The following is a 20,490-nucleotide window of genomic DNA, read 5'->3' as shown; positions in this document are numbered from 1 at the left end:
GTGTATCCAGTGATGCCATGGCTGTCAGTGTGAGGTCTGGAGACCTGATGTAATGTGCTCCACTTTCTTTGTCTACTTTCTCTCTTCATCCTGGCACCAGCAGCAGCAGCAGTATTGAGACTCTGCAGTTACTGAAGCTGCTGCGGCAAGGTGACTGAATCACAGCTCTGACCAGCATTAAAAAGAAATGATAATAAAGCATTTGACCTGCCTCCTCACGGTGTGTGCAGCGTGACTCAGTCAATTCTGCTGCACAGATACTGAGGGTACTTTAAAATGCAGCATGGAGATGCTGCAGAGTGGGTTGCCATGTGTGCACCAAGTGAAACCCCTCCCCCTCACGCTACTTTCCTCATGGCCAAATACATTTGATGGAGACTCCCACCCACTCACCAGCTCCCCCCGTGCTCCCTCCCAACCCAAGGGAGACACCTAGTGGAAGTAGGGCCAAATGACAGCCCCAAATCCTGGCTGCCCTCACCCTGACCTGCACTTCTTTACACGCGGAATAATTTATGGTTTAATTTACGCAGTGAGGCACATGTACAACCACAGTGGGACAGGAGGGTGGATAGACTGAACAAGAGGAGGGGGTGTATGAAACATCGTGGGATTCCCAACATGGTGATAAATATACAGGCCACAATAAGATGTGTTCCATGTAGCTGAGCTTAATCTGCTTGGGCCCCATTGGCAAACCATTTCTCATTGGTTCTTTTCTGTTTACTGTGTGTGTCTGTTCCCGTCTGCCGTTACATTCTCCATCAATCCACTGACTTGAATTAATCTCACATTTCTATGCAAGGCGAGCCCACACTCTCCAGAATGCATAATGCAGTTAGTGGGGCTTCTGTGCTGTAGTGGCCTGCAGTCTGAAACTCATTTATCATGGCTGTGCATAGAGATGACAACTGTTGCTGTTGTGACTGTTCTTTATTCAACAACACCTCTTGCCTCACTCGTTCCCTCCCTCTCCCTATCACTCTCTCCATCCATCCCTCATTTACACCTCCCTCCCCCCAGACTCTGTGAGCGATCCCTCTCACCCCCCTCAGGTTCTTTCTATTTTTAATTACCTTTCAGAGACCCAGGGTCTCGATCCCCTGCCTCCCAGCTCTCTGTCACATCTCATTTACTTCTAACTAGCCAACAATCCGCCCACAGAGATACACTGAGGAGAGATTTACAACCGGGCACTCGTTGACATTACAAGTGCATTGTGGGAAGAATCACATTCGTTGACCACAGACATAAATGTTGAATTGTCATTGGAGATTTTTGTTGATACTTGTTATTTGAGTTCATTGACTAGGAATATTGATTATTGACCAAATGTAGATTATTATATACACCTATACTGCTATTAGTTGACATTTCCAATAAATGGAATAGCACATGCATGTTCTGTAAGTCTTATGACTTCATAACACAAACACAGTACAAGTAACAGGATATAAGATTAAATTCAGAATAAGGTCTTGACCATCACACACCACTTAGATTAATTTGTATCACAGTTCAGTATAGTTCTGATCTTTTTTTATTTCAGACTGCATTAACTGACTGTTTTTGGCCACTGGGTGGCAGCATATCAAGACGTAAACAAAACACTTGACACACAATATCATTATTGAAAAAGTAAGCTAATGATTGAAAAATTACAATGTGTTCACAAGTTGGGTCATGAATACATTCCCAGAAAATGGGAAATAACCCCAGAAAAACAGAAAAGCACAGGTCTCTTGTGGATGAGTGGCAATTCATTTGCATGCAAAAATATTTTTTGTGTGACTGCAGAGTAAGGCAAGGATGCTCTCCAGGATGTAGGCAGACTAGTTTCCTTTTCAGAGGATTCACCACAAGATGCAAACCACTGGTTAACCTAAAAAAACGGGAAGGACAGGCTGCAGTTAACAACAACAGAAACAGGAGCAGTTCTGCAAAATGTAATTTGAAATTATGATAGAAAAATCCACATCATGTAAAACTCATTGAAAAGGGAAGTGTTGTGATAAAAGAAAAAAGCTCATGACACAATTCCGTTATCTATCAAACATGGTGTGGCTTCTATTATGACTCAGAGATGACTGGTGTCTATGTGACCAGCACACTGGCATTTATTGATGATTTATCTGTTGACAGAAGCAGCAGGATGAAAGCAGAGATATAAAGGAGTCTTTACACGGAATCAGCCAAATGCATCAGATTCATTATAAAGAATCTAGTCATTCTACAGGACAACGAGCCTAAATGTAAAAGCAGCCAAAGAAGCTTGGGGGGGAGGAGGTGGAACATCATTGACTGTCAGTCACCTGATCTTCAACTCGCTGCAGACCAGAGTTAATAAGAGAGACCCCACAATAGAGAGGCCAGAGAAGAAACAAACATCTGGTTATGTCTGTATCTCTTGAGCATAAGTCATGTGCTTGACTTCGATTAAAAAACAAAAGAAGATACAAAAAGCAACAATTTTTACAGCTGAAAATAACATTTATTTTTTACATTGAAAAATAAATTTGAAAAAGACAAATTATTGCTTCTGTAAAGAGTCTTGGGGTCTAAGGTAGACCAATTTCATTAGAAAACTTGGATAATGATATACTTCAGCGTCAAAGATTAAGTATCAGCCAAGGCACTTATCTAGACATGCCTCTGCTAACAAAAGCTATTTTGCAACATGATGTCTGTCACGCTTATGTTTTAGAATAGTGATAAACCACATCACCAAAACTTCATCAAAAAACTGTCTAAACCAAGTATGTGGAAAGATCTGGACTGCATTACAACACCTATTACAAAATGCCTGGGTAAAAACTGAACTAGACGATCTAAAAATATATAACCGACAGTATGTTACTTTCTACTTTTTTTATTGTTCCTTATTTCCTACTACACCCCTTCCTCCTCTCCTCGTGTTTTCTTCATCTGGCTCTGTCTCGATATCTATTCTTGCCCTTGAAAATGAGCACCTTTGCTAACGTAGATGGTCGTCTTCTCATTTGTTAAGATGAAAGAGGAACGCAGGTCAAGGCCGTCACACAACCCTGATCAGGGATATTATCTTTCCCCGACACACACACACACAGTATGATTGTCACAGTCAGGTTAAATATAGAGCCTGGCCTGTGGTGACAAGGCGTGAACTGCCAGTTTGGCCGTCTGTCAGTGCCCAGTTTGACTCAAACCAGCTACAATACAGGAAGCTGTGACTTTTTCTCTACCGTTTCCTGTTGTGTCAGATGTGTTGGTGTGTTTGTGGGGCAGAAAGATCCTGTTCCCTTTCTCCTCAGTATCAAATTACCTCCTGCCTTAAACCGGACTGTTACACACACATAGAAGAGCAGAGAGGAAAGGAGTGTGAGTGTGTGCGCGTATGCGTGTGTGAGTGTGTGTGTGCGTGTGTGGATATTTTTGGAGGTAAAGCCTGCATGTGTCCCATCACACTTGATGGCCGCGGTGCATCGCCATGCATCGTAGATTAAGTATATTCCGAGGTAACCAGAGAGCCAGAGAGGATGACGACGAGGTGTTTGTGTGCAGCCCCGGAAACAAGGTGACACGACAGATAGTGGAGCTGAAATGATTTGGGAAATAACTGGATTTTACTTTGTTCTATTTTTACCATGTCAGCACCTTGTCCACGCTCAGATTGTTATAGAACAGGGTGTGTGCTTTGCCAACTTTCCAGCCAGTTTTGTTCTCCATAAAATCTGTTAAAATTGGTTCCAGGTAGCATTGGCGAGGTCCTCGCTAAAGTTTGCCTTGTGTGAAAGCTGCAGGTACAATGTGGCTGCAGTGTGCCAGTGAAACACTTGATGTAGGGTTCAGTGAAGCATTTAGAAAAGTGGCTCTGCTATTCCAGGCATGTGTTAAGACTTCACACATTGTACTAGGCTTTTCATTCTGATGCAGAGTAGCTCATTTTTGCATCACTTCTATTTCGAGATTATTTGCTTGGGTTTAAGGAGCAGTTGGTCCCTTCATTCTGTATTTTTCTTTATATTTTAAAGATTCTGCACAGGGGAAGAGCCCAACTCATTACATCTGCCAAGGAGACTTTGTTCTCACCCCTGTCCATTTGTATTAGTTTTTGTTTAATCTTGCTTATATAAAAACATGGTGGAGGGATGCAGTTTGGGTCAATGGGTCGGGGAACAACGCATTAGATCAGGCTGCTGTACCAGAATTTGTAAATTTTTATAACATTATTAGTTTTTCACCATTAGCATTTTTTTCTCAGGGGGGAATTTGTGGATCTCTATTTGTCTGTTGATAATGTGTGTGTTCATTTAGAAACAGTGTCTTTCTGACATAGTGTGTTACTCAGAAGACACTAGCAGGTCTATTTTTTACTGCTGTAAATGCACAGGAAGGAAAATTATGAAGTTTAACGGATCCTTTTCCAAAAATGTTGCAAATATAATGCAGTTGGAATACCAGTGGTGAAACGTCTGTGTAATGTGTCCTTTGCTTCGTGAGGCATTCGTACAAAGTCTAAAGGACAAGCTAACACTCTGGTGCATCATGGGAGATGTCCTACCTGGGGCTCTTGGAGCATGAACCAAAAAATGAAGGATGTATCAACCTCTGCTGCTTCAGTTTTGACTTATCTTTCATAAACCTGTCTCGTGCAGTCCCCTGTGCAGCAGCATCAAGGTACAAATAGATTTATAAACATGTTCCCTACACAGGCAGCCCTAACAACATGTCGTGAAATGACTGTGACATGGACCTGGTCTTGTGCACAGTAACAGTCTGTGAACACACTCTTAAATAAGTGTTAAAGGACTGAAGTTAGTGGAGACAGCAGGAGAATGTTTTGGATCAGTCTCTGTCAGAGAGCATGTTAAAGCTTGTTAATTATCGCTCCACCGGATGCAGTTTGGTTTTGAACCTAAATGAATTTGACCCCAGCCTCACTCTCGGACCACTCTCAGTCATCTTCATCACTGCTGCGTTATTCCCTAAAATCCCAATTAAAACTGCAGCATGCTGTCTCCGACCGGGTTACGACTGATAAATCTGAGCCAGAGTTCAACCAAACCATCATCTCTCCATGGTTTGCCTCCATGCTCGAGCATTATATGTGTTGGACTGAAACAGGGAAGCAGCAGGTACATCTAACTGAAAACAGCAGGACGCCTCTGAAACCTTTTCTCTGTGCGCAGGATATTAAATAATAATTTCTGTGAAAAATACTCCTGTTATTCCAAGAGCGGCAGGAAGTCCCATCTGTGTCCTGAACACAGTCCAAACCCTCTGACTGAAGCACCCCCCCCCCCCCCCCCCCCCCCCACATTCCTCACCTGTAACAAACAGAGGGAGGGTCTGGTGCTGGCACGGCCTCTGATGTTGAATTATTTTCTGTTTGGACATTATCCGCTCTGTCTTTTACAGAGAACGTTTGGTGCTGGATCTTTTCTAGAGAGACACAAAGCTGGCATCAGGCTCAGAGACGCAGCACTGTTCCAAAACCCAAAATATTTAACAGAAGCATTTCAGGGCTGCTTTAAACACTCTGAGCTGTAGCCATGGAAACATAGCCTTCTGGCTTTTGTGCAGTGACCTTCAGACGCTGCCAAGTTTTCAAAGACTTAAGAAGACCGATTGAACCGTGTGTGCGTCAGCTCCGTGGGACCACATTTGTCATTAGGATGATTAATAATAATAATTTTTTTTGTGTGACCCTTGTCAAAACAAAGCGCTTCGTAATTAGCAAAACAACAAATTGATAAAATGAACAGTTTAATAATAAGAAAACCAGGACTGGCTTTCTGGTAGAAACATGTTTTTAAGATGATGCAGACTTAAACTAACAGCTTAGTTTAAGTTGTAATCCTTTTCTTCTATGGTCTGATGTCCTCTTCTATTATCTTTTAACTTGTCTTTGCTGTGCATCATGGGTAGTTTTTCCTGCATTCATATCTAATTTAACCAATCACAAAATGCTTATGTTGACATGGTCGCTAAGGGGTTTCCTCGTACTCAGAAAAGTGAAAACTTCAGTCGTTGTCCTTTCAAAAACGTTCTTGACCAAATATTGAATCTGTTTATTATCTGTTGCTTGTCTGTTCCCAAATGTCGGATACTTCAGGTCAAACTTTAGAAGCATTATCGGATTTTTTTTTAGATTCAGTGTTATCCGATGGTCCACTCAGCTGCCACATTAGGGTGTATTTTTTTTTTTAATTGTTATTATTAATGGAGCCACAAAGCCACGGAAAATAATTTTAACCACAAAATAAGTTTTAAATCATTTTCTGTATATACAGTAATATAAATGTTCTGTATGTTATCCATTTCTTCTCTTAAGTTTTCATGTCTTATATAAATATAGCTTGCATGCTAACACCCTTCCTGTCCATAGCAGTTGCTTCTGGACTTTTAGTCGATCGATAAATAATGTAAAAACCTATTCATTCAACCTAAGTATGTTCCATCTGTTTTAAGAATCTCATTGTAATTGAAGTAATGCAGTTTAGAGGTGTCTGCAAACCACATGGTCATTGATTGGATCAGAGGCTGCATTCTGTCCATGCAAACTGTCAGAGATGCTCTTCTACTTCACCTTCATACCCAGTAGACGTTGGGATAATGTGCCTCAGATCTGGGTCTTTCAAACTGAATGTGGATTATCACTGACTTAGAAGTCAGTGATATCAACTGATAAATGGGAAACTGTACAATGTTAAGAGGAAAAATTAAATCCAGAATAGTGGTGTCAATTTGATCTGAGCACCTATCTCTCTTCTTTCTCCAGACAACTTCACCTACAGGTCCGGGCCGGTCCGACTCTCCGGTCTACACCAACCTCCAGGAGCTGAAGATCTCGCAGTCCAGCCTGCCGCCCATCCCCTCCGGCTCACCCCTTCACATCCTGGGCGACTGGGAGACCCACAAGGACCTGAGTGGCAGGCATTTCTACTACAACCGGGCGAGCGGGGAGCGGACCTGGAAGCCCCCCCGCACCAGGGACACCAGCGGGAGCAACAGCAGTATGCGAGGGGACAGCCAGGGCACGGTGGAAAGTGAGGTGAGCAAGGTTTAAGCCAAGTTCTCTTTGTGGTCTACCAAGTCATGAACGTCATAAAAAGTCCAAATAAGTGCGAGACCATGTGACTTGTGTTAAAAAGCCCTGGTTGGCTCCTTAACTGCTGCTAAATAACAAAACAGGCACAGAAACATAACTTTCCAGTTGTGTTTGACCCACAGGAAACAGTAGGTGTGATCACGTGCTGGGACACTGGATTCAGGTATTTAGTTTGTGAGGAATAGCTGAAGTTGAATCCTCAGTTCAAAAGGACAGAGACAGTCCGTAAATGGACTGTGTGGCAGTGTGGGTTCAATAAACAGGCTGTGGTGAACATATGCTGGATCTATGAGGACTTTTAAAATGGTGTTGTTGCCACTGAAGGAAGGAAAACAAGAGTAGTTTTTCATTGGAAGTTATGGTTTCCTGTCAGCTCCTGTCTTACTATCTAACAGTGCCCCCTTGTGGTGTTATGGTGTGTTGCAGAATCATGTGAGAGAGATTAAGGGCTTCTAATTCTATCGCCCTGGTATGATTGGATTGTAATCACTGCTGAATTTATGAGTCAGTTGAAAGAAAATTAATCGTATCAATGTGATTATGATTCAAATTGAATTTGTAATCAAATGGAACAAGATGGACACACCACAGATATCCAATCATTTAATCAGTCTGCTAATATTGCACCACATAACAACACTGAAAAAGAATTAAGTGCGTGCGTGCGCATGCACTCATTGGGACCAGTAGACCTCACAGACCAAGGCCTGGTCCTAATGAGGCAACACGTGTTTCTGAGATCCTGGTTAAGGTCAATGCGAAGCCCAAATGTAGATAGCGTGTCTGTGTACGTACAGAAGTTTCTGTGAGAATATTTTGGCTGAACTGTCAACAGGCTGTTTTCAATATGGTTTTGTTACAGTCGCCCTGGCAAACAATAGAAATATGTACCGACAATGACCATAAATAGAAACAAAAATTATTAAAGGTTGAAATGAAGAAAAAAAAAAAGTGCATTGTAACACAATGCATAAAAGTTTAATACAATTTGGAAAAGTACAGGGCCGTTCTATTGACCCAGAGTCTGCTGGGAGAAATTGTTTATTACTATTGTGACTTATATGTCATGGAGATGTTGGGGGACATTGTCCAAGATGGTCTGTAACTTGGACAGCGTCTGTCTTCATGATGTTCATGTGAAGATGAATCTCGTCTGCCAGGTTTATGTCTTCTTGTGCGGTTTTGGTTTGGTATTGTATAATTTAAATCCTTAACCACTTAGCTCGCTGTCTCTGTTCCGTCCTCCCTGTCTGTCCTCCACAGCTGCTGTCCTCAGAAGAAAACTGTCACAGCACCCACTCCAGTCAGTCCGACAGCCAGTACGGGTCGCCCCCTAGAGGCTGGTCTGAGGAGCTGGACGAACACGGACACACACTCTACGTGTCTGAATATACACATGAGAAGGTGCAGCATGTTTCTGATTGTACTTCAGAGAGTCGCCTTCTACTTCTCCATGTTTCTATTCAGACATCACGTTAAATATGATTTATTTTTTGCTTTTGTTTGCTGACTGCTGTTTATGTTTACAGTGGATAAAGCATGTGGATGAACAAGGCCGACCTTACTACTACAGTGCTGACGGATCCAGGTCAGAGTGGGAGCTGCCCAAGGTAAGAGATCATATGAATATTACCTGTCAACACTTCTTGTATCATGTAAAATCGTCACTATCCCCTGTAAAATGATCTCCTTCTCATATTATATCCCCCAACACGACCATTACCTAATAACAGACTTTAATGTGACTTCCCCTCCCTGTGGTGTGTAGTCCTGTTAATATAAATGGATGAGTCTGAGAAGTTCACACAGGTGCCAAGTATGTGCTGAACTCTGGCTGACAAACTATTACCGGCTCTTCCCTCTGTAATCTGGAGGCTTTAGAGCTGATCAGAATAGATCGCTCCATTCTGAGTGAACAGGCAGTGGTATGAACATGGATGCGTTCACTAACTGGTGACTTTAGAAGACTATGCAGGGTTTGTGAGAGGAGTTTGAGTCCGATGGTGCTGTGGACAGTGAAAGGAGAGGTATGGGTTAGAGGGGGGACACTTTGGAGTCTGTTAGAATGTCTGTGTGACACCTCAGCTTTAGCTCTCCTCTCTGTCTCTGCAGTACAATGTCTCCCCTCAGTCCGGCGAGGTTCCCAAGAGTCGCAGTCTGGAGAGGAAGCAGCAGGAGCCCATCGTCCTCACCAAGTGGAGACACAGCACCTATGTGTTAGACCTCAACGACAAGGTAGGACATTGTAAAGACCCCACTGTCCAATATTCAGACTCTGAAACGACTTTTTGGTTTGATCGGTCTGACAAGCTATCAGTCTGTTACCTGGCCTATTTGCAGTGAGTCTAATCCCTGTGTTCTAATTACAGTTTAAGGTCAACAAAGGAAAAACTTTAAATGGCTAAATCTGTCTGTTTGGGTTTCTTGACAAAGGCTGCTGAATTATTCTAATGAAAATCTGGTTGATTAAGATGGTGAAACACATTTTAGACAAAAATGCATTTTGAGGCTGTAATTTTAGCTTTCTCTACATCCTGCCAGTTCATCGTAAGGTAAACCCTTTAAAACATACACAAAGTGTTAGAAGGGCACTCAGCCCTAATGTTAATTAATTTATCAAGTAAAAGAATAGATAGTTTCAAAGCAAATCTGAGTGTCAAGTCAAACACACTTTCCATTATGCAAATCGTCTTTCTGCTTCACAGAATAAACAACTATTTTACAGATGTTGTGCCCTTGAAACCAACTTATTAATAAATTGTGCAATTCTTTTGATTGTTTTTTTTAAGTAATGCAATTACAGTTCGATATTAAAGAAACCCTATGTTCTCTTAGACATCCCTCAAACCTTTGATTTGTTAATTCAATTGGCCTTAGGTTGGTGTTTACATACCAGGGATTTATTGATTCAAGGCAATAATTACAAGAGTACAAACAAATAAGAATAATATAAATTACTTACACAAGATTAGAAGATTCTTAGTTTACAGATGCATTTTGCATCATGTGACTGTTACAACAAAATGTATCAAAAACATGAATGTTTTTTTGATTATAATACAATGTTCTTTTATCCCATTCAGTCATGTTTTCCAATTTTTCTATTTATGTATAAACTAAATGAAATAAAAAATTCAAGAAAGAATTTAAGAACGAAAGAAAGATGTCTGGAGAAAGTTAGAACTAAGATTGATACCTCCCAGTGACAAAGGTTTTGGAGGTTGACTCTGTGGTGGTTTTGTTGCAGCTCTCATTCAAACTCTGGCATTTCTCTTCTGAGAGGAGGAGATTCCGTCTCTCTCTTTACAGACATAAAGTTGGTATCCAAGTCTCATCTGCCCTCTCTCCTCCAATCAGCAGATGATCAGTTTTGATTCGTTGTCATTATGTCCAGTAAAACGCTGTGTAAATACGCTGTGTAAGCGAAATCACCAGGAAATGATCGAATCCATGTATTGATTGTACTTAAAGCTGCAGATAAATGGCGAGAAAATCAGCCTCATGGAATGAATCTCCTTCTCTGAATCAACACATTTTCCTCAGAAGCTCTAAAGCATGTTTTTCACAACTGAAATCTTAACCTGCCTTTACCTCAATCTTTATATCCCACTTACCTGAACTAACATCAAGCTCAACCCTGTGATTCCACTTTAGACACTTGATCCTCTCTCCTCTCCTCTCCACCATCCCACTGACCGTCTACATGTTAGTTGTAGTCAGCTGCTGGTTATTAGGATCTCATCATGTTGTGCCTCTTATCGGTAGGAGTGTGCTCCGGGGCCCAAGCAGAGTTCTCCAGATTCTGACTCCTGCCCCTCATCTCCTAAACACCCCTCAACCGTTAGTATCCCAGCTTGCACTGCACTGCACTGCATCCATCTTCATCACTTGGCTTCCACCTGCATCCAAATACAACAACTCTCATCCCTCGTCTTCTTTACATTTTCATTTGGTTTCTGTCATTGACTGCATGCTACATTCCCCAGCTAACCGCATCACATCTAAGACAACAGCAGACTCTACACTTATAAGTCTCGCAAGGTGATATTTCTTTATTTTGAGATAAGATAACCTGTTCCCACAGGATAAATATATTGTGATATGAAGATTAAAGTTGAAGATACATTTGTTAGTTCAAGTGTGGGTTCAAGTTACCTTATGAAAGAGCAGCAAGAATTTCTTTATATTACATTTCGAGGTGAAAATAAAATGAGATTAGCTGAGTTATAAATACGAATATACATTTTGTGTAAATTGTATGCTAAGGTTATTTATCTGTCTATTGTAGATAAAAAAAATGATCACCTGTCAGCGGACATTAGGTGCGATGTTATATTTAAACCGGCTAACACACAACAGTCAGCCCTTTGCTCCAGCTGTACAGTGCCCTCTGCTGGTGATATTAGGTCATAACTTCAAGCTGCTCAGCCACGTCCAATCCCCAGCTCTGCCCACTTGCTTCTCAAGCTTCAGTGTGTGTGTTGTGTGTTTAAGTGCATGTGTTCCAGCAGGTTCTTATCCACATGTGTCTTCCTCCTCAGCCCTCAGAGAAGTGTGGCGTCCTCAATGTCACCAAAATCACAGAAAATGGAAAGAAAGTCAGGTAGAAATTAACATTTTTCCAACAGTCAGATGAACTTTAGAGGATTTTCTAAACATCCAGACTCATATTGACATTTCTTTTTTATTGTGACCAACAGGAAGAACTGGACGTCATCATGGACGGTCTTGCAGGGTCACTCTCTACTCTTTGCCAAGGGTCAGGGGGGCAGCACGAGCTGGGTAGGTACCCCATCAGCCCTGAGAGAAAGTCTCATCTCTGTTATTTCTCTCTTCCTTATTTCTACATGGTCACCTGTCGTCATTGCCCAGTGTGCTGTATGTCATCCTCTGATTTTTTTCTCTCATATCTCCTCCTTCTCCTCTCCTGATTCTCTTCTCTCTCTCTCTCTCTCTCTCTCTCGCTCTCTCTCCCCTCCTCTCCTCTTCTCTTCTCTCCTCTCCTCTCTTTTCGTACTGTCCTCTCGTCCTCTCCCTTCTCTTCCACCTCTTCCACCTTCTCCCTCTCCTCCATTCTCCTCCTCTCTGAAGTCTTACTACCGCAGTGGCTCCATCCCAGAGCTGCTCCTCACTCTCCTTAGCAACTGGAAGCGCTCAGTCAAGCCCCGTCCTGCTGTCTCCTATGTGAACTGTAGGCCTGTGCAGGCTGCCGCTGTATGTCCTCTCTGTCTCTCTGCATGTGTTGTTGCTCCTGCCTGTTTCTCATTCGTTCACCCAAGCCTGCTCTGACTGACTGGAACACTGATGTGTGTGTGTGTGAAGCCTGATTAAGCCGCACTAATCCTTACTTAAAATGACTGTGTATATATTTGATTGATAATATAATTAAGGTTCAGATTTATCTCTGGACACTGCTGTTCCGCTCAGCTCTATCCCTCTACCATAGCGTCTTTCAGCTCAATGTTTCCACAGCAGGCAGCTTCTCGCAGCTTCAAAACACTTGCGATAAACCCACTGTACTTTTCCTCCACAGCCCCAAATAACAAAGAGACACGTTAGACCCCAGCTGGTGAACACAGTTACACTTTTAGCAGCTAAAAGGACAGATATTACACTCTGGATTTGATAGTAACCATAACCATGGGAGAGCGTGGCCTAGGGGATAGAGTGGGTGCTCTGCAACAAGAAGGTCGCCGGTTCGAATCCCACTCTATCCCATCTGCATGCCTAAGTGTCCTTGGCAAGATACTGAACCCCTAGATGGCCCCTCATAAAATGATGAGTGTTCTAAAAAAAAAAATGTAAGTCGCTTTGGATAAAAGCGTCAGCTAAATGACATGTAATGTAATGTAATGTAACTCAGGACATTGATTCATCAGGTGGACTCAGACCGTCTACAGGATATAAACAGCCAACCAGCATGCAAGCAGGTTCACCATATCAACTTTAAAAGATGATTTTGTAATATTTCATAGACGAGGAGAGGGCAGGAGTTCTGTTTGTTAATCAACCGGTTTATTATAGTTTGTAGTATATTTAAGACTCAGACAGAAGCTTGAAAATCGTACAGTTCTACAGACAAGTTCACTCATTAACCACAGACAGAGCTCATAACAGTCCTGCCCCCAGAGGCTTGTGGAGGATCATCAGGATTTATCTATTTGATTTGACAAGAGAACCTATGGGGTCTCTTTGTTTAAAGCCTAGTTTGTAATGGAGGGACATCATGGTCAGAAAGATGGGAAATGACATTTACCAAGATCCAAACTCAAACTGTGAACAGTGTCGTCCATGGTCAGTATTTTATCACCCAGGCCACCGGCACACTTCCCTCTGTGTTGTGTGTTGCAAACATTTCAATTTCGATTTTCCTAAAATTCAGTTTTGAGGCTGATCTGAAGTCAGCGTTCCCTCCTGCAGTCCGTTGCACTTTTGATGACATTGAACAACTAGCAGGCTACCCAGACAGTGAATATGTCCACACAGGCTAACACCCTATCTTGCAAATTAAAGAAATTACTGGATCCGTCCGCTGATCCTCACCAAAATGTTATGGGATTCTTCCTGATCTATACAACATCCTACCACCAAGTTCTGTGGTAATCTGCCCTGTAGTTTTTATGAAATCCTGCTAAATATCAAACAAATGCTGATAAAACATAACTAACAATTATCGGTCATCATTTTACCATTCATATTTTAATTTCTTAATTTTCATCACATGATATTATTCTGGCAAAAATCACAGAATTTGAGTCATTGAACGGCTTCAGAATTATGTCCAAAAGTCTGAAACTAATCTAACCTGTTGATTAATATGTGTGTGACAATAACAACTTCTATTTTTTTTACTGTTAGATAAGAAACATGTAATTTTGTTGCAGTACGTTCAGTTTCTGTCCTTTTTTAAAGTTTGATAACAAGGGATTGAAACATTTTGAAATTAAACTGATTTGTTTTTAACTTTAACGTGTTGTCTTGATTCCTGAGAGTTTGCCTGAAAACGTTAAATAATACCTGTGTTTGCACAATGGACCCTCATGCTGTTTTGCCTTGATTCCAGAAGTTTGGCAGCAACCAATCCAAGCCCGAGTTTACCGTCGATCTGCGAGGAGGGTCTGTGGACTGGGCGTCCAAGGACAAGTCCAGCAAGAAGCACGTCATTGAGGTACTTGCTGTCACGTTTAGATCAATCTTTACTGGTTAAAGTGACCATTTTGATGAATGAGATGGAGTAATGCTGACCTGTCCTCTCCCAGCTGAAGACCCGTCAGGGGACAGAGCTGCTGATCCAGTCCGAGATCGACAGCGTGATCAATGACTGGTTCCGGGCCCTGACAGAGACCATCAACACACATGTGAGGGGACCCTTATGTTTATTATCACTTGCATGTTGACCTTACATGGATATACCAAAAGATGCCATAGAGTAGATCTGTGTTTTATCTGCAATAATTTTGGCTCAATCTAGAATAAAAAAAAAAAAACTTATGTTAGAGAAACATGCGAAGAGACTCAGCTACTGTCTATGATGTTCCCATGATTTAATACATATCTTGTTTTCCTACCTGAGTGAAGCCTCTGAAACAAAACATGTGTGTGTCTCATCCTGTCCAGGCCTGGGAGTCCGATGAAGCCATTGAGGAGGACATGCCTGAGTCTCCTGGAACTGAGAAACAGGACAAGGAGAAAGACCACCGGGACTCCAAGAAGAACAGAGGTGCGAGTCCCTGACACTGCTTCAACAAGACCACATCCACGCTACGTTTGACTTTTAAACACATTACTGGAGCTACGTTTACGCAGCCGTCCACAGTTTGCTGCCCCTAGCAGATACATACACTATAGGCCCCATGTCAGTTTGAAACTGATGCATTTTTAAACCCCAGGGTTGAACACATGAATGTAAATGATGATGTGACATCTGTTTTCAGATGTGTTAAAATGGAAGGGGATTATTACTATGGAGCTAAAATGCTGTGTGGCCAGAGACCATTTAGGTTTAAAATTAAAATAATATTAATATGGATGTGTCTCTCCAACATAACTCTGTTAACTGTCAGTGTCCCCCTCATATCCTCTGTGTGTTCCCTCAGTGATGAAGACCTCTGTGAGCATGGACTCATCAGACCAGAAGAAAACCAGGTTGAAGCTCAAGAAGTTCCTCACACGTCGACCCACGTATCAGGCCGTCCGAGACAAAGGATACATCAAAGGTAACCCAGACAGGATTCAGACTCTGCAGCTTCATGTTTGACACGTGTGAATACGTGTCACTGTTTGAAAATTGTAATTTTAGATCAACAAGGTGTTTTGCCAATCCACAGATCAGGTGTTTGGCTGCAGTCTGACCAGCCTGTGCCAGCGGGAGAACACATCAGTGCCCAACTTTGTTAGAATGTGCATCGACCATGTGGAGAACACAGGTATGAGCAGCAGCAGCTGTCTGACTACATCCATTTCATTTTCTATCTGTCTGTCATTCAACAACTGTGTTCGTATTGATAGAGGAAAAGAGCTGAATTTGAGGTCTTATTTAGTACAATATATATGATATATATTTTTTGCAGCTTTATTTAATGTTTGCTATTATATAGGATTTCAAATTTGGCCCCAAGCATTCATCACTCTTTAAATACATTCATTTCATTTGATCATCATTTAACTGTCATCTAAATGTATGACTGTAACCAATCACATGCGCCTCATAATGCAGAAACATCACAGCAGTGATTCAGACTAAACTCAGTAATTAAGCTTCAGTCGTAACATTACTCTGTAGATGTTCATTTAAGGACAAATATAAAACAGTAAGGACTACATGTAAAGGTATCATCATCAAACTTTATTTATAAAACCTCTCAGCCCGGTCGCATCATTTTCTGCTGAATGTGAACCAGTTTACATCAAAGGTATAAACCTGAAACATCCATGATGATCTTAACTTTCGACAGTGTCTCACGGTCTTCCTCTGTAGATGGTTATGCTTATTGATCTGTGGTTGACCTTTGCCTGTATTTTCTCCATTGGTTCAGACATGTGGACTCATGTCAACTCTTATCAGTTGCTGTTTTTGGCTGATTCTGCACAATAACCGAAAGCAGACACAGTCTGTAACATTGACTGACTGCTGACTGTTCTGTCACCCATTCAGTGCTGTGTCTCCTTATGCTTTGGTTCCATGTATTTAGTTTGTACAGTGTTCTTTGGGATTTATCTAAGACACACAGTAAAGTGTTTGATCAGTCAACTGTTTGTTTCCTCATTTCCTCTCATTAAAACTCTCTGTTTCATCTTTCCATCCCTCTCGTCCTGCAGGTCTCGATGTTGACGGCTTGTACAGAGTCAGTGGGAACCTGGCAGTGATACAGAAGCTTCGCTTTGCTGTGAATCACGGTAGAGTTCAACTTTCAATCCCACCGCCAGCACCACGTCCATGTCTCCCCTGTCAGGAGGCTTGTTGTACTGAAACCTTGTCGTCTCTGCTTGTCTCCCCCCCGTCCATCAGATGAGACGGTGGATCTGGACGACAGTAAGTGGGAAGACATCCACGTCACCACCGGAGCTCTCAAGATGTTCTTCAGGGAGCTTCCTGAGCCGCTCTTCACATACGGATCCTTTGAAGACTTTGTTGAGGCCATCAGTGAGTAACGTGATTCCCTATTATTCGTAGAACACTGTGACGAGCCATTCAATGACTAAGATACACATTAAAATAAAGCTCAGATTGATTTGAGTTCCAAATTTGGCCACTAGATGGAGCTCTGCCCATTTGATTTTGCTGACCTGCTGTGTTTCTCTGCCTCAGAATGTTCCGACTACAAACAGAGAGTGAATTCAATCAAAGAATTGATCAAGAACTTGCCAAAACCAAACCACGACACAATGCAAAACCTCTTTGAGCACCTGCGCAGGTAAGAACACACACACTCACACCCACACACACTCATTCCTTCAGTCATAGATATTGTTAAGTTATTATTAACTAATAATAAAATATTGTATCCTGGTTACATCATTTGTTTAGAGGAGTTGAGTTATAAGAGGAGCTTCAAATCAATACTTTAGATCACAGACTCAGAAGTGTGTGTATCATCAAATTAAAAAAACATTTAAAGTTGGAACTGAACTCTTCTCTAATCTTGTCCTGATGCAAGTCTTCTATTTCTTAAAATCGTCACTTAATATTTTTTTCTTGATGCCAGAAGCCTGTGTCTATATTAATATATAGTTGGGTCCAAACGTCTTAGACCACTGTCAAATATGTGTCAAATCTTTAAAAGTTGCAATGATATGATCTCATAATAAAGGCTGATCAGTCAATGCATTCCTTTCTAATCACTAAAGAAGAACAGATAACAAAACTATTAATCAGCCAAGTAAAATCAATACCAAAGAAAATGTAAAATAGAGAATAAAATACTGAGGGAAATTCACAAAAACCTTTTTCATGGGGGCTGAACGAGAGGAAACAAAGCTCTGAGTTTGTTGCTGCGGACAATCGCCCGAGTCTTTACTCGGCAGGAATGTTGGAATGAGCCCATGTGACGATCCGGCTGGAGATTATCCAGAGTCTGTTGATGACGTGTCTAACACATGACAGACAAACCAAAACGATTCCAAATATCTCGGGAAATAGAGATATTTCAGAGCGTGAAATAGAGACGTCCTACAGTTAACAAAGACGCTGGAGAAGACGTCAACCTGGAAAGACAACGTGACGCGGCTCTAACCACAAACACATGAATTCTACAGCAGCGTTGGATCAGCTCACGTTTAGATTCCCAAGACACTAAACTGCTCCTCTTACTCTACCTGTGTCTGCTGCTCCTCCTCAACACGCCTGACTCCTGACATCAACTCCTTCCCTACACCGACTTAAACGGGTTTCATGTGCACAGATCATAAATGGCAGTGCGGACGACTTCATTTGTTCCGACTCCTGTTTGACTCCCGTGCCGGGTTTGTGCACTGCGTGTTTACCTTTCCTCGCACTGATCCGCCTGTGGGCAAACACAGACCCCAGCCAGGTTTAACGTGCATTCTGAGCCCACTGGAGCCAGCGGCAGTATCATATGTTCACAATGACATTTGCCTGGGTTTTCCAATTTGCATTTATATGGCGCCGTGTTTGCTGTAATTCAGCACCTATGAAGTGGTGTTTCTTGAGGAAATTTATAGCATGACGCTCGGTCTATGGAAGTGTACATATATCAGCGGGCGGATTTAATCTGCTTTCTCTCCCTCCCCTCTATGAATATGTTATTGTTTTGTGCATCTGCATGCAAGGATGTAGATTCTATTTAAAATGCTATTATGCTCTTGCCTTGAGCGTTGGGTACAGTTACAGCTTGTGTCGGGAGGCTCGCCTCAGCGTTCCACAGAAAGCCCCACAGATGTGTAGAAACACTCAAATGTTGCTGTTACTTTTTATTATTATTTAAAAATGAAACCCTGAAGCTGCTCGCGCCTAAAACCAATCAGGACATGTTCCATCTCTAAATCTCATCTCGTGTTCCTATGCCCCCTCCCCCAGGGTGATTGACCACGGCGAAGCCAACCGCATGACCACCCCGAGCGTGGCCATCGTGTTCGGACCCACGCTGCTGCGGCCCGAGACGGAGACGGGCAACATCGCGGTCCACATGGTCTACCAGAACCAGATCGTGGAGCTCATCCTGCTTGAGTACGAGAGCATCTTCGGGAGGTAGAGGCGTCCCGCCCAGGAGAGGATGCCGGGCTGCTTCTTCAAACAGTGACTTCTTTTCCTTTATTCCCTCTTTTCTGTGGCTGAACCGAACAACGATGTGGACCAAGCAAGTCGGGAGAAAATGATCAAATTTACACTCACTGACGGGACAATTTACAAAGGTGTTGCACTTACAGGAGTTCTGGAGATGAATATAAAGAAAAATAATAACGTGGAACAAATTTCACCCAATCCTTGCAGCCGCTGCGAGCAGCGACGTGGTGACGTGTGGAACGTCCGTGTGATTTGGTGGATTTGAGTATTCAGGTGTTTTTTGGCGTACACTGGATCCCTGAGGCCAGTAATTCCGAACTTCAAACTGGGGCCGGTGGCGCTCCTTCAACCGGACTGTAGCGGGTCACTGTCCTGCTGACCTCCTCAGGCCCGCGGAGATGGATCTGAGCTGGACGCGTCTCGTGTGTCCTGGAGCTTTTTGTCTGTGACGTGTGAACCCACCGTGATCTTGGATCAGGTGGGGAAAAAATAAATCAGTGTTATGTAAAAGAACTGTGTTTTGGCACTTGGATGAACTGGAGTTACACATTGTGTCCCCCCACAACCTTTAGTGACACCATCAACCCCTCCTCCCTCACCTCTACTTCCCCTTTCAACCAGTGTTAACCATTGACCCTGTGACACGAGCGTCCCATGACTTGAATGACGGAGAACAGAGCCTCCATTGGTGTGTGCGTGTGTGTGTGTATGAGTGAATTAACCTAAATGGAATAAAACCTGAGCAGAAGCATCCTCGTCTTTGCCACTTTGTACAAACTGTGTGTCGTGTAGTCTTAACGTGCTTTAGGTCAAGTTTCCGTTTAACTGCCCGGGGGATCGTCGTGCGTGCTCTTCTAATGAAACCTCAGTGTTGGCGTCCTGTGGTGGTGGGAAACAACTGAAACCATTGTGTTACTGGGAAACGATGACGACCGCGTTCACCATTTCACATGAACTGTGTCCGACTCGTAGCGACCCCTCTCCTCACCGTTGCTAATATTAAAGAGTATTCAGAGAAGGGAATCGGGGACGAGAACATGTCAGCAGGTCGACTTGTGCGAGTGTGTGGGTGTAAGGATGAGAAGAGCCTTTAAGAAGCTTTCAGAGCTTATGTACAGTGACAGCAAATAGTTGTTAAAATGTGTTTCTAGTGACTGAAGTGTGTATGCCTTGATGGTGAACCGGTGAACGATGATTTGCTTTAGATTTTTGGAATGAAGACATGAGAAAACAAAGCTCGTGGAGAAAACAAACACACGATGACTGACTGTGACTTTTGTTTGGAGGTGTATCTGGAGTGTTTGCGCATGGTCAGCTGCACATTTTGAATGTAATTATCAGGCTAACTGCTGTTTGTGAAATTGCTATGTCTAATAAAAAAGACAAACTAAATGTGGGACTCGTCAGTATGTTCTCTGTGTGTGTGTGTATGTGTGTACGTGTACGTGTGTGTGTGTGTGTGTGTGTGAATGTTGGACCGAGACGACAGAAGGAACAGCGAGTCTGCGATTTAACCTTCAATCTACTCTAAAGCTTCACCTCTCCCTCGGCTTTAATTACATAATTGAATTAATCTACTCAACACTGATATCCTGCTTATTGAATTGAGTGATTAAGCTTTCACATCTCAATCAATTATATCTCTACCTGTTAATTA

General features: G+C 42.4%; 1 protein-coding gene across 6 annotated transcripts in view; it reads left to right on the top strand.

The window, feature by feature from the left end:
- Positions 1–20,225, top strand: part of arhgap12b (Rho GTPase activating protein 12b) — a 53,807-nt gene extending 33,582 nt beyond the window's left edge. The window contains exons 3-19 of one of the 6 annotated variants that reach the window (XM_062379321.1): positions 6,761–7,033; positions 8,354–8,494; positions 8,620–8,700; positions 9,203–9,325; positions 10,338–10,406; positions 10,856–10,930; positions 11,632–11,693; positions 11,791–11,872; positions 14,157–14,258; positions 14,350–14,448; positions 14,708–14,810; positions 15,187–15,306; positions 15,418–15,516; positions 16,409–16,486; positions 16,599–16,733; positions 16,899–17,004; positions 18,627–20,225. In XM_062379321.1, the coding sequence (XP_062235305.1) occupies positions 6,761–7,033; positions 8,354–8,494; positions 8,620–8,700; positions 9,203–9,325; positions 10,338–10,406; positions 10,856–10,930; positions 11,632–11,693; positions 11,791–11,872; positions 14,157–14,258; positions 14,350–14,448; positions 14,708–14,810; positions 15,187–15,306; positions 15,418–15,516; positions 16,409–16,486; positions 16,599–16,733; positions 16,899–17,004; positions 18,627–18,801 (1,923 nt within the window). In that variant the 3' untranslated portion in view covers positions 18,802–20,225. Of the gene's footprint in view, positions 1–6,760; positions 7,034–8,353; positions 8,495–8,619; positions 8,701–9,202; positions 9,326–10,337; positions 10,407–10,855; positions 10,931–11,631; positions 11,694–11,790; positions 11,873–14,153; positions 14,259–14,349; positions 14,449–14,707; positions 14,811–15,186; positions 15,307–15,417; positions 15,517–16,408; positions 16,487–16,598; positions 16,734–16,898; positions 17,005–18,626 lie in introns of all 6 variants that reach the window. The other 5 variants (XM_062379320.1, XM_062379323.1, XM_062379322.1 and 2 more) reach the window with 5 other exon arrangements.
- The last annotated feature ends 265 nt before the right edge of the window (positions 20,226–20,490 follow it).

This window comes from Platichthys flesus, chromosome 21, assembly GCF_949316205.1.
Source record: "Platichthys flesus chromosome 21, fPlaFle2.1, whole genome shotgun sequence".
Lineage (NCBI taxonomy): Eukaryota > Metazoa > Chordata > Actinopteri > Pleuronectiformes > Pleuronectidae > Platichthys > Platichthys flesus.
This window is presented reverse-complemented; position numbering and strand designations above follow the sequence as displayed.